The sequence below is a fragment of the Myxocyprinus asiaticus genome, chromosome 16 (genome assembly GCF_019703515.2).
Source record: "Myxocyprinus asiaticus isolate MX2 ecotype Aquarium Trade chromosome 16, UBuf_Myxa_2, whole genome shotgun sequence".
NCBI lineage: Eukaryota > Metazoa > Chordata > Actinopteri > Cypriniformes > Catostomidae > Myxocyprinus > Myxocyprinus asiaticus.
The window spans coordinates 35,683,468-35,695,968 of record NC_059359.1 but is presented as its reverse complement, the minus strand read 5'-3'; the positions used below and the strand labels follow the sequence as shown (position 1 = coordinate 35,695,968).

Below are 12,501 nucleotides of genomic sequence, written 5' to 3'. Positions count from 1 at the left end.
TGCATGTCCCCATTCATCACCATCACATTTTAATTAAAGGAATAGTTCACCAAAAAATTATAATTCTCTTCTCATTTACTCACTCTCATACCATCCCAGATGTGTATAACTTACTTTCTTCTGCAGAGCACAAATTAAGATTTTTAGAAGAATATCTCAGCTCTGTAGGTCCTCACAATGCAAGTGAATGGGTGCCAAAATTTTGACACTCCAAAAAGCACATAAAGGCAAAGTAATCCATACCACTCCAGTGGTTAAAGCCATGTCTTAAGAAGTGATAATATAGGTGTGGGAGAGAAACAGATCTATATTTAAGTAAATTTTTGCTAGAAATTCTCCTCCCTGCTCAGTAGGGGGCATATGCATGAAGAATGTGAATCACCAAACACACAAGAAGAAGAAAGTGAAAGTTAAAGTGGAGACTGACTGAGCAGAGAGGATAATTGTATAGTAAAAATATACTTAAATATTGATCAGTTTCTCACCCACACGTATCATATCACATCTGAAGACATTGATTTAACCACTGGAGTCATATGGATTACTTTTATGCTGACTTATGTGATTTTTGGAACTTCAAAATTTTGACACCCATTTACTTGCATTGTATGGATGAAAAGAGCTGAGTAATTCTTCTAAAAATCTTAATTTGTGTTCAGCAGAAGAAAGAAGTCATACACATCTGGGATGGCATGAGGGTGAGTAAATGATGAGAGAATTTTCATTTTTGGGTGAACTATCCCTTTAAGCAACATCACACAAAATTCAGTGCTGATGTACTGAATAATTTTGTTCTTTTTTACACAAATTTCCAACCACATATTTAGGATTGGGGTAATAGATTTAAAAAATTACCATTGAAAACCTCATTTTTTAATGACGACTAATTTGAATATTGGTGGTCCCTCAATAACTATGGTGATTATGAGGCACAAGATCTTAAGCAGTAAATGAGGAAATTAAATGATGAAAACAACTATGGGAAATATGGGAAATTTTCAAGCAAAAATGAAGATGACCTAATCGTGGATATACGTGCAGGTGAAAATATTTTGTTGGCAAAGTTAGAACAGTAACAGGACTGCCCCCAGAGACTTTTACACACTGTGTAAATGATTACATCTCTAATCTGAAAGAGCATGTGAGGATTATTGATTCATGCTTAGAGGTAGAGGTGTTTTTTACACTTACTTTCTTCTCTTCCTTTTCCCACTTTTTCTCCCTTTATAGTTGCACTTTGTATTTTGTCTTGCTTCAAGAACCATTGTTGCCATAGCAACACTTAATTAAAATTGTGAACATACTAAGTACAGACAAATGCAAGAAACTGCATGCATCATTTGTTAAAAGGTTGAAAGTAATACAAAGTAACTTACTTTGTGGATATGTGATTTTTATGACCATTTTTACAAATTCTTTATACACTGACATTGAAACTTGTACTATTAAAACAGTAGCCTGAAGCCATTTACCTCATGTAAAAACCTGAATCGCTGTTTCTTACTCACTTCACTTATGAACAACACCTCTTTTATTAACACAGGACATGGTTTTCTTCCTCTTGTTATGGCCTGCTGGCAGCATTTTCTCTGTTTTACAGGACTTTTTACACAAAAATATCATTAATGTACTGGGACGTGGGTGGAATTCACCAAGTAAGAATTGCACCAACTGATAGTGTCATATTTACATGCACTCTCTGCATTGTTTTAGCATCCAATTTACTGAAGTAATTGCATATCAGATAATGGCACAAAAACAGCCAAATAACTGGGCAGCTTTTTAAAGTGAGCATGACTACATCATGCCTCTGCATATATTATGCCCAGTTATAAAACTCTGTCATTTGCTGAATTGCTGCTGGCATGATCAAAATAAAATGTACACAGACCTCTCTTTTAAATAAAATTTTGTTTACTGTCTTCTTTCCATGGGTGGTAATAGGACTGACTTTTTAAAATAAGGCCCAATCTATAGTAAAGAAATTGTACAGCACTATACCAGCGCTATACTGAAGAGATAGTTCACCCAAAAATGATAATTCTTTCATCATTTTACCCTCATGCCATCCCAGATGTGTATGACTTACTTTCTTCTGCAGAACACAAATATTTTTAGAAAAATATCTCAGCTCTGTAGGTCCATACAATGCAAGTGAATGGTGACCAGACCTTTGAAGGCATATAAAAGCAGCATAAAAGTCATCTATATTACTCCAGTGGTTAAATCCATGTCTTGAGAAGCAATATGATAGGTGTGGGTGAGAAACAGATCAATATTTAAGTCCTTTTTTTATTATAAATCTCCACTTTCACTTTCACATTCTTCTTGTGTTTTTGGCGATTCGCATTCTTTGTGAATATCACCATCTACTGGGCAGGGAGGAAAATGTATTGCAAAAAAGGTCTTAAATATTGATCTGTTTCCCACCCACACCTATCAAATGGCATCAGAAGATATAGAGTTAACCACTGGAGTCATATGGATTACTTTTATGCTGCCTTTATATTCTTTTGGAGCTTCAAAGTTCTAGCCATCATTCACTTGCATTGTAAGAATCTACACTGCTGAGATATTTTTATAAAAATCTTAAAAAGTTTTTGTTCAGTAAAAGAAAGAAAGTCATACACATCTGGGATGGCATGAGGGTGAGTAAATGAGAGAATTTTCATTTTTGGGTGAACTACTACATTGAACTGGATTATAAGTGGTTAGTAAATAATACCACATGTAAAAGTGGCACAACTTTAGTGAATTCACCTTGAGTGTCTTTTGCAAGTATTATATTTGATCAAACTGTGTTTAAGCAATACCGAAGACCCCTCACACCTTTGATCTTCTCCCTTGATTAAAAGCTAGGCCAAATCAAGTGTGGAAAATCAGGCAAATATAGACTAGTTTTGTGCACCCATGCGTGTGTGTGCAAGTGTAATTGCATGTGTTCATGATTGTGCTCTATGGATTTGTGAGAATAATATGCGTGTGTGTGTGTGTGTGTGTGTGTGTGTGTGTGTGTGTGTGTGTGTGTGTGTGTGTGTGTGTGTGTGAACTATGTAAAAGTCGGGGTACGGATGACCCATGAATAATACATTAGATCTTAGAAGAAAAGTCAATAGCTGTAACATGGCCAAGAGCTAATAGCTTTGTATTGATTTGCTAAAATTGCTGACTGGGACCCCTGAACACTTGTTCCTCTCTATTCATTTAGTACCTCTGATGGCACTGATGTGAAACCTCACACCCATAAGCACAGAACAGTGTGAAGGACATGCTCACAGTCACCACAAGACCTTCTGTGTGGCTCCATGAAATCTAGACAAAGATGTGTCATGGCTGCTGTTATACAGCTTTATACACTTTCTATGAGCTCATGAAAATTTTAACAATGTAATAAGTTTAATTATGTGGTATTGGGTTTTATTTTAATTCTAACAGGTCACAAACTTTTCAGTGGGGCATGACAACAATTACAATGTACTATCATTTAAGAAATTCTATTTTGCATAAAGAAAATTATTTTTAGGACCATTAAAATTCCATTAATGTTCCATTTGTATGTTGTAATTGTATGGTTTGATGGTAAAAATTACCTGGACAGGCTTTGTGAGATTCATCCAAACACACAAAATTTTGAGGTAAACTTGTAGCCAGTTGTTTTTTATTTACTGTATTTAAACTGACATTCTGCTACACAGAAACTGAACAGTTATGCAAACAGCATATTTTGCCTTTTTGATTAAGATTCTAAATACTTATGTTATTGCCATTGAATATAAAATACCCAACCCACTGGTGATTATGATTCTCTCATGGTTCAGAATACAATATTCAGGGGCTGCGGCATGGAAATATCTTGAACAGAAATGCTCTGTGGCATTCACTAAGGTTCATTGGCAGAGATTAGTAAGGACATTATGTAAGCAAGTCCTAAGGTTATCACAGTACTGGCAGGGTGAGAAAAGAGAGCTGGATTTGAGGCTGATGTGCGTGAGGAACACAGTGTGTGTTGACAACTGTCTGCTGCGGATACTGCCTTCTGACAGCAGCTGTCACAGACATTGATCTGATGTTAAAAATATTATTATTCCAAGTATAATATCAGCATATATACACGTGTCTGAAGCATCATTCCTGGCTGTTTCGAAGGTTAGGATTAGGGCAGACTGGCCATTGGGAGCACCGGGCATTTTCCCTGTGGGCAGCTAGGTAATTTGGGCCGGCCCCCTGCTGCGCAAGAACCGGCCCGTCCTACAGGCGATATAGGCGGCTGCACTGAGTTCCAACATGCCCACGTGGACTCCATTGCAGAGCGAATATTCAATAAACTCTGTAAGGTATGCAATGGCTTTTATTTTAAAATTTCTTACACATCAGAACACATGTCAACATTTTAAGTATAAGATGAGCTCTGCATAATCACAAAATAGTTACAACAAATACAATAACAGCACCATAAATAAAATCGCCAAACAGTAAAGCTATGAGCAGTACATAGTCATTTACATAATTTATTCATACCAAGTGCGGCTTGCTGAATAATGCTCACACCTGATAAAAATAAAGAAAATAAGTCATGAAAAATATTATTTTGTGGCTATTTGAGTATTTGAGGTTTACTTTGTTTAAAGGATAGCAGAAACAGCACCCGTGAAAGCATTGGGCTTTTCACTTTTTTCTCAAGAATAATCTAGGATGGCATTAAAAAACTGCCGATATTAAGATGCAACAAACTCTCTTAGAGTGAAAATATGAGCAGAGTTTTCTTTTTTTCTTTTTTTTTTTATATATATATTTATATGTGTACATATTCTGGCCAACTTTGTTTTCATTGATTTTTTAGAAATAAAAATTTACACATAGATGTGGGTAATTGACATGAAATTTTAAGCATTAACATCAGTGTCCTGCTGTTTGACATTTTTTTCATCTAACTGTTTTGAACATTTTATTATCTTGTATAGCTATATATACATATATAATATATTATTATAATACTTGTTGTTTCCATAGCCTAATATTAACTAATACAATAGTTTATTTGCACTTCTAAAAAAAAGTTGAAAGGTGATCAAGATCTTTAAAAACTTTGAAGAAATGTTGACTTGTCACAGCACCTAAAAAACATTTTCAGTTTTCGGACGTTATTTGTCTGAGCTACAAAATGCTTATTTTAGTGCTTTCTCTAAAAAATCCACATCACATTTACAGTGGTTTTATATGTTTTAAAGTTATGACAATTTTTGCACTGGTAAAGCCCATTGTCATGACTAGCAGTCAATAGGAATGTCTTTTTTTTCTTCTTTTTTTTACACCGAAATTTGAAACTGAGCCGGAAAATTAAATCAGTGAGCCGGTGTATGTGTGTTGCGAATTGGGTTTGGTTGGTCGCTCTGGGCCAGAAAGGCCAGGGCCACTTATTAGTCCCAGCCCACCCCTGGTTGTAAGCCCCAAGCACCCAAAAGCTTTATATCTGCTTTTACCTTAGCTAGTTTTCTAGAATATTTGCCATTTTTTACTTGTCTGTGAGCTTGCTTGGGTGAATGTTATATCTAAGATGTCCAAAACAAAATATGCAGTCCAGCAGGAAAAGCATGCTAAATAAATCATCGGAAAGTATGTTATCAACTATCAGTGTTAAAATGTTTTCCATCACCACAAAGAAGAGAATCTAAGGTTTCTAATGACAACTAGATTGAGCTTCTAGTCCACTCAGAGGCCGAGATATTCGCTAAAACAACGGGGTGGTAAATTAACTGAACATTAGACTGAATGTCTATTGACGACCACATCTGTGAGGGCTGAAATGTGTTAGAGCGCCACCTATTTCAGATCGGCATTTTGTGTTGGAAGGTTTATTTTTCCTAGTACTTGCTGCCATCTAGTGGAATAAAATAAGACTTTTTAAGGGAAATAGAATGAAAAGAACCAGAATTACATTCTTACAAATTTAGGAAAACAATTTTTGTTTTTATTTCTGATCATCATAAGATTGTAAACTTATACAATATTTTTTTATGTCTTTTTTTATTATTTGGAGTGTGTTCTGAAAAAACTTGACTAATGTTTTGCAATTAGTCCACAGTATGTGTAAATACTGAGCTTTTAAATTTTAGAAAATGTGAAAAATTGCAGACACCAGCCCAAAAATGCACCAAAGTTTAAGGGGATAAAAGTTGTTCATTCAAATTGTGTGCAAAATTCCAAGTCTTCTGAAGTCATACAATAGTTATTTTGCCGTTAGTTGCTGAAAATCTTCCCCTCCACTCAAGCACTAAAATTTAATTTGGTAACAATTCAACACCTAATGACAACTCTGAATGAGCTTCTCTCATAGCGCTCAAGAATGCACAGTGGTCATCAATTGGATGCCTTTGGAAGACTTGGAATATGAAGCACGAGCCATATGGACTACTTTTATGATACTTTTGGGTCCATTTTTAAGCTTTTAAGTGAGGCACTGTTTACTGCCATTATATTAAAAAGATGGACCTCAATATTCATTACAACATCTCCTTTTGTGTTCTGCTTGAGAAAGAAAGAAAGAAAGTCATGTTTTGAACAACATGAGGGCAAGTAAATTATGGCAGAATTTAAATGTTTGGATGAACTATTCCTTCAAGCAATCTTGTCCCTTTTATTGCTTATCCAAAATCAGGACCCAGCTACTGAAATCATACGCTTAACTATCATCAGTGGATAAACAGAGCTGTTCTGAATTCAGACCCAGTTCGCTTTAAAGTGTGAAATATAGCAGTGATGTGTCATTGAGGCCTGTGTAGTTTGGAAGCGAGAGAGCGTGCTAACTGAAAATGAGGTGGTAAAACATACACCTACAGCACAACAAGGTTACATCTCACCTTAATTGCACACACACAACATGGTATCTTCACTCTGTGGCCTTCTCAGCACACAGATGAACCAAATAGGAATACTGTTTGTAGAGGTAAACCACAGTATTACCTCTCTCTGCCCTGCAAGGTTAGCGGCTTGACATGTGACTTGTGAAAAGGAAAGTGAGTTGGTGTCATGTTTGAACCTGTGCCTTTGTGCCACCACCTATTACCCTCATGTGAAATGTGCCAAGATGCAGTATTTATCTACATGACGTACAGTGAGACCACTGAGACCACTAATGCTTCTGTTTTGCATGTTTAGCTATAATTTAATACGTGTTTTTATTACAAATTATATAATCAACATAGTAATTTGAGTGAAAAGTTGATGAATTTGAGAATTGCTTAGTATTTGGTATGTCCCCCTTTTACTTAATGACAACATGCACTCGAGCTGGCATGAACTCCACAAGTTTGTGCAAAACCTGATGATCCATGTTATCCAGCATGATCTGAGAATGATTCAAAGAGCATTTTGTGTGCATTAATAGAAGCAAGGAAATCTGACCATTTGTACAGATATTTGGACCCCATAATATATGAATTCTGCAACTTTCATAGATTAATTATAAAAGGCTCGTCTCTTTCAATGTGTGATTAATTTGTTGTTGTTTTCTCCAGGTGAATGACAGACTTGACCGGTACTGTTGTGGATTCAGACCAGACCCATCAGAACTGTGTGTAGAAAACATGCTGCATATTAAATGTGGAAACCCAAGGGACTTAAATCTGGTGCACATTCTGGTAAATAAAATTTTTTGATATTCATCTGATAATAACACTGACATTAAAATAATGTTCAATAACACTGACAAAAATAACTCTGTTGTCAATTACCAGCATATGCCTGTAAGAAAGTTATTGGCGAGCACTGTATTTAAATCCCACATATTTCTTGTTCTTGTGAAATACAATTTTAAACCTTAACTATGGTAAAATCACTGTAATGCACAGCCTCATCACAGGTCACAGGCGTGCTTTATCTGTATTGGCTTTGAACGCAGCTCATCCCATTAGAAATTTGGAGTGACTATTTGCACTATAGGTGTAAATAGCACCAGCCACACAGCAAGGCTATTTGCACCCTAATAGTCTAGTAGAAACAACATTTGAAGACATACTGCACCCCAGTATTGATGCAATGGCGTGGGGTGTAACGACGGCGTGGATGTGCTTTTTACGTGCGGACGACCCGGGTTCGATTCTGCTTTTTGTCCCACTTTTTCCCCATCCTGTTTCCTGTCTCCACTCTTAATATTTCCTTTAATACTACTTATAATAATAAATACAAAATCAATATAAAGGTTGATTTCCCCTGCAGTGATTTGGTTACAGTGAAGATCGGGGAGTTGAGAGAAAGGTTTGATCCATGTAAATATAACCATGGTTTTGCTATAATAATCAGGGTTGGGGAGTAACGGAATACATGTAACGGGATTACGTATTTAATATACAAAATATTAGTAACTGTATTCCACTTCAGTTACAATTTAAATCATTGGTAATCAGAATACAGTTACATTCAAAAAGTACTTTGATTACTGAAGAGTCTATTTTGTTTCATTTAATATTTAGTCTATTCAGTTGGAAAACATTTATCTGTATAAATGATACGATCCAAAGTGAAACACTTTCTTATGTGTTACATTCTTATGAGCAGACAGAAGGCACTTTTACATTGTTTTAAAGGCGGATATGATGTCATTGAGCAAAAAGATGTGGTTGTGTACACTCTGTGGGGTTTGAAGTAAGTTTGGAGCAGCAGAAATAGTTAGCCTTGTGTAAATTGTCATGTGAACATTTAGCTTTATGCTAAGCTAAAATGCTATTTCTATCCCTTTTACATGCACATTACCAGCCACGATTACATTTTTTTTTTTTTATCAAGAAAATCCATGTTCAATCATACATATATTTTATCAGAATATCACAAAATGTATTTTTAATGTAAGTGTATTTTGTCTTAACTGTACTGGCAGATGGTTGTTTTTCTCTCACTTATAGTCAAAACAAATGAAAAAAAATCTGCCAGTGCTGAAGCAGTAATCCAAAATATTCAGATTGCATTACTGACTTTGAGTAATCTAACGGAATACATTACAAATTACATTTTACAGCATGTATTCTGTAATCTGTAGTGGAATACATTTTAGTTCTAGTTTTTTGTCGGAAGCCATAGTTTTAATGCAATTAACCATGGTGTTACTACAGTAATATGGTGTTAATATAGTAACCATGTTTAATTTTGTGGTTACTATGATTTTACTAGAAAATACCATGGTCATACTATGGTTTTTGTAGTAAAACCATGGTTATTGTTTGTAAGGTAAGGTTAGGTTTAAGGGTAGGGGTTGGTGTAGGGTGTCTGTGGGACTCTAAATAAACACAATTAACAGGCTGCAGTGATGCCATTATACTGCATGTTAATGAATTAGAGGGGCAAATAGCATCTAATACTATTTGCACTTAGTGCAAAGAAGACACTTTTGGTTGCTATTTACCCATAGCCTCTTAAGCAAATAGCCTCTGCCTTATAAATTACCATCTGAACTATCCATTTTAGAATCTCCCATTGTCTTATACCGATAGCGAATTCACCATTCAAAATGTAACCAACAATGATGATGTCCTTGTAATATTGCATTCTGAATTGTGATTCATCAAACATTGCCTTATAAGCACTTGTTTTCTTCAGGAAATGCATAACAGTGGCTTTCATCTGTTTTAACATACTGTATATAAAATACATTTTTCTAAGCTGTACCAGTAAATCTGCTCTTCAGAGAGGCAGTGCTGTTTATTATGGCATTAAGCTCTGTAGAAGGATAATATGCTTCAAGTTATCATCAAGTTATATTGACTGGCCTCACAACAAGATCACATAGCTGGCAAGTATTGGTTTCCTACCAAAAGAATGTAGTACAAATTTTCTCTCATTCTGTGTAGTAGCTTTCCAATATCAAAAGTAATATCTTTCTAACAGCTCTTGAGATCATGAAGTTTAAGTCCCCACTCAAACATAAATTTCCCTTATACATGAAACCCTGTAAGTAAAGTGAGCAACATCTATCTATAGGTTCGGAAGACAGATCCATCAAGATTGGTCTTTATTGACAATGCTGGCAGACCTCATCAACCACAAGACAACCTCAACTTCAGACTGGTTAAAGGTATTGATGAGTAAGTACAAATAATTGTAAATATTTATGCTTTTTTTTAATCAACTAGACTTTTTTACATTGTTATTGCATGTACATATGGGTGGGGTGGTGTAGCCTACCCAAGTAACTGTAATCTAATTACTTTTTAACAGAAAAAGTAGTGTTATATATTACATTTAAAAGTCTTAATGTGATTACTTTTTGATGAAGTAATCGGTTAAATAATCTGAATAAAATGTTACACCTACTTTCTGTAAATTAGGCTTATTTAGAATGTGCCTTATTCACAAAAGTCAGCACTATTTGCCTTGCTATAACCACCAATGGAAAACTGAAAGTTGCAGCATGCACTATTTTTTGGGTGTGTTTGCATCATAAACTGATTTGCATGATTTCTTCAGTGAACAGTGTGCCAAAACAACACAGACAGCGCTTGCAAATAAACAATGCTATCAGCGGTCAATTGAGGGATCAGTGAATCCTTCCATTATGTTTACATATACAAATTGCAGCGCAAGGATGTTGGTTTAGAATCAGTTTTCTTCCTCTCTGACTGATCACCATATACAAAAATACTCATCCAGCTTTTAAATGTGAAGAGAATTTGACCCATTTGTAGTGTATACTGTAACAGTGTATTTGATGATTGGCAGGTTTCCAGAGCAGGCCATTTCAGTGCTACAGTCAGGCTGTCTAGAGAAGATGCTCCTGCGGTCCCTTTCTGTGGATCGTGAATTCTGGGTGAGCAGAGGAGGACCATCCAAACTCAGATCTCTCATCCAGCATGTGGAGCAAAGAGCCAAGGCCTTGCTGCAACATATACAAGAGAAGAAACTGAAACTCAACACAGACATATGACTCTCTCATGAAGAGATTCTCTTATACTGTAAAAAAACAAACAAACAAAAAAAAAAAAATTACTGAATGAAAGGTTTACAGAAATCTTTTGCTCTGGTTGATTTGAATTGTCCATATTCATTTATGTGGGTGTTTCAATGTGTGTTTGTTTTTCTGTTTAGAAAATCATGCATTGCTATGAACTCTATGCCAGTATGACTTTTCACTGTCAGGGAAAAAGTTGACACAATCACAAAAACGTATACTAAAAAACTATAATACAGTTGTCGCAAAACGGCACTTGGACACTTAAGCCAAACTTAAAAATCTCAATCTCAAAAAATCAATATGTTTGACTTGAATATCTTTGTATTAAATAACAAAATATCAAATCAAGTAGCATTTATTTTAAAGGAAGGTACCACAAACACACTTTTTAAACTAAGCAGTATTTGGACACTTTCTGGCTGACAAGCTTAGTGGAACATAGTTATAAATAGGTTACTCTGGTTAGACACCTGTGTGAACTTGAGATGAACTGACTTTATATGTCCAGTTAAAATGACCTTGAGACCAGCTGGCTGAAAGTCATTGCAAAAATGGTTTAGAAAGCTTTAATGTTTGCAGGTACCACTTTGCTTTTATATTTTGTTTTCTAATGCATTGAAATTCATAGATTTTTTTAACCTAAGTATTCAAATACTTTTTGGGGCCACTGTATGTATAATATAAATATGCATTAATCTATGTACAAAAAGTCTATGCACAGAAATTCCTTTCAGTTGATTGATATAAACTGTCCAGATTAATTTATGTGGGTGTCTCGAAGTGCATTTGTTTTGCTGTTAAGATTAAGAATGGCATACAAATTAAACAAGACAGCTAAAATGAATGGAGGCAGTGAGTTTTATAGTTTTTTGAGTCAATTTGGCTGATCAGGGTTGACAATCCTTGAACTGTGATTAATTTATGAGGTGCTCACAACATCTGAGAGAAGAGAATCCAGATGGTCATTTGCAAAGCAGGACTAATGCAAGGGCCTGTCACTGTAAGAGACTTACTCCACAACTGGTGCTTTAATTCAGATGTAAACCATCTTGCTTCTCTTTCTGAAGTGAAATGAACTTACTTCTGAAACATAATTGTGGAGTTTATTTTGCAAACCTTCAAAACCAAGAAATTCCATGCAGAGATAAAAGCTAAATCTTTAATGAAGTCTGCTTTACAGGCAAAGAAGGGCGGTAGAGGACTATGAAACTGCGGTGTGGAATGAAACTAAGCCCTCTCCAGGTAAACTTATGCTGAGCCCAAAGGCACAGTTATACACAAAACTGAAGTCTGAATTTGTGCTCTCATCTGTTCTATTATGATCATACATAAGTCAAAGAGCTTTGGTTACTGAGTTCCTGAGTAGAATCGGAGGCAAATTCACATCACAGTTGCACACTTTTGTGTGCTGTATATGAGCGCAATCCAGTTTAACCATGTGCTGAAACAGTGCTGTGCCATTTTTAAATGTGTGTTTTGTTTATAATGTCTGAATTTGAGATTTGTCCTCAAGAAATGATATTTATGAAGTATTTCAAGAATGGTAAAAATCTCAATGGCAA

General features: G+C 35.4%; 1 protein-coding gene across 2 annotated transcripts in view; it reads left to right on the top strand.

Moving 5' to 3' along the window:
* Positions 1-11,760, top strand: part of gask1a (golgi associated kinase 1A) — a 49,975-nt gene extending 38,215 nt beyond the window's left edge. Inside the window, exons 3-5 of one of the 2 annotated variants that reach the window (XM_051721141.1) lie at positions 7,515-7,637; positions 9,970-10,073; positions 10,708-11,760. In XM_051721141.1, coding sequence (XP_051577101.1) covers positions 7,515-7,637; positions 9,970-10,073; positions 10,708-10,912 — 432 coding nt within the window. In that variant the 3' untranslated portion in view covers positions 10,913-11,760. The remainder of the gene's footprint in view (positions 1-7,514; positions 7,638-9,969; positions 10,074-10,707) is intronic. The other variant, XM_051721144.1, reaches the window with a different exon arrangement.
* Positions 11,761-12,501: the final 741 nt, after the last annotated feature.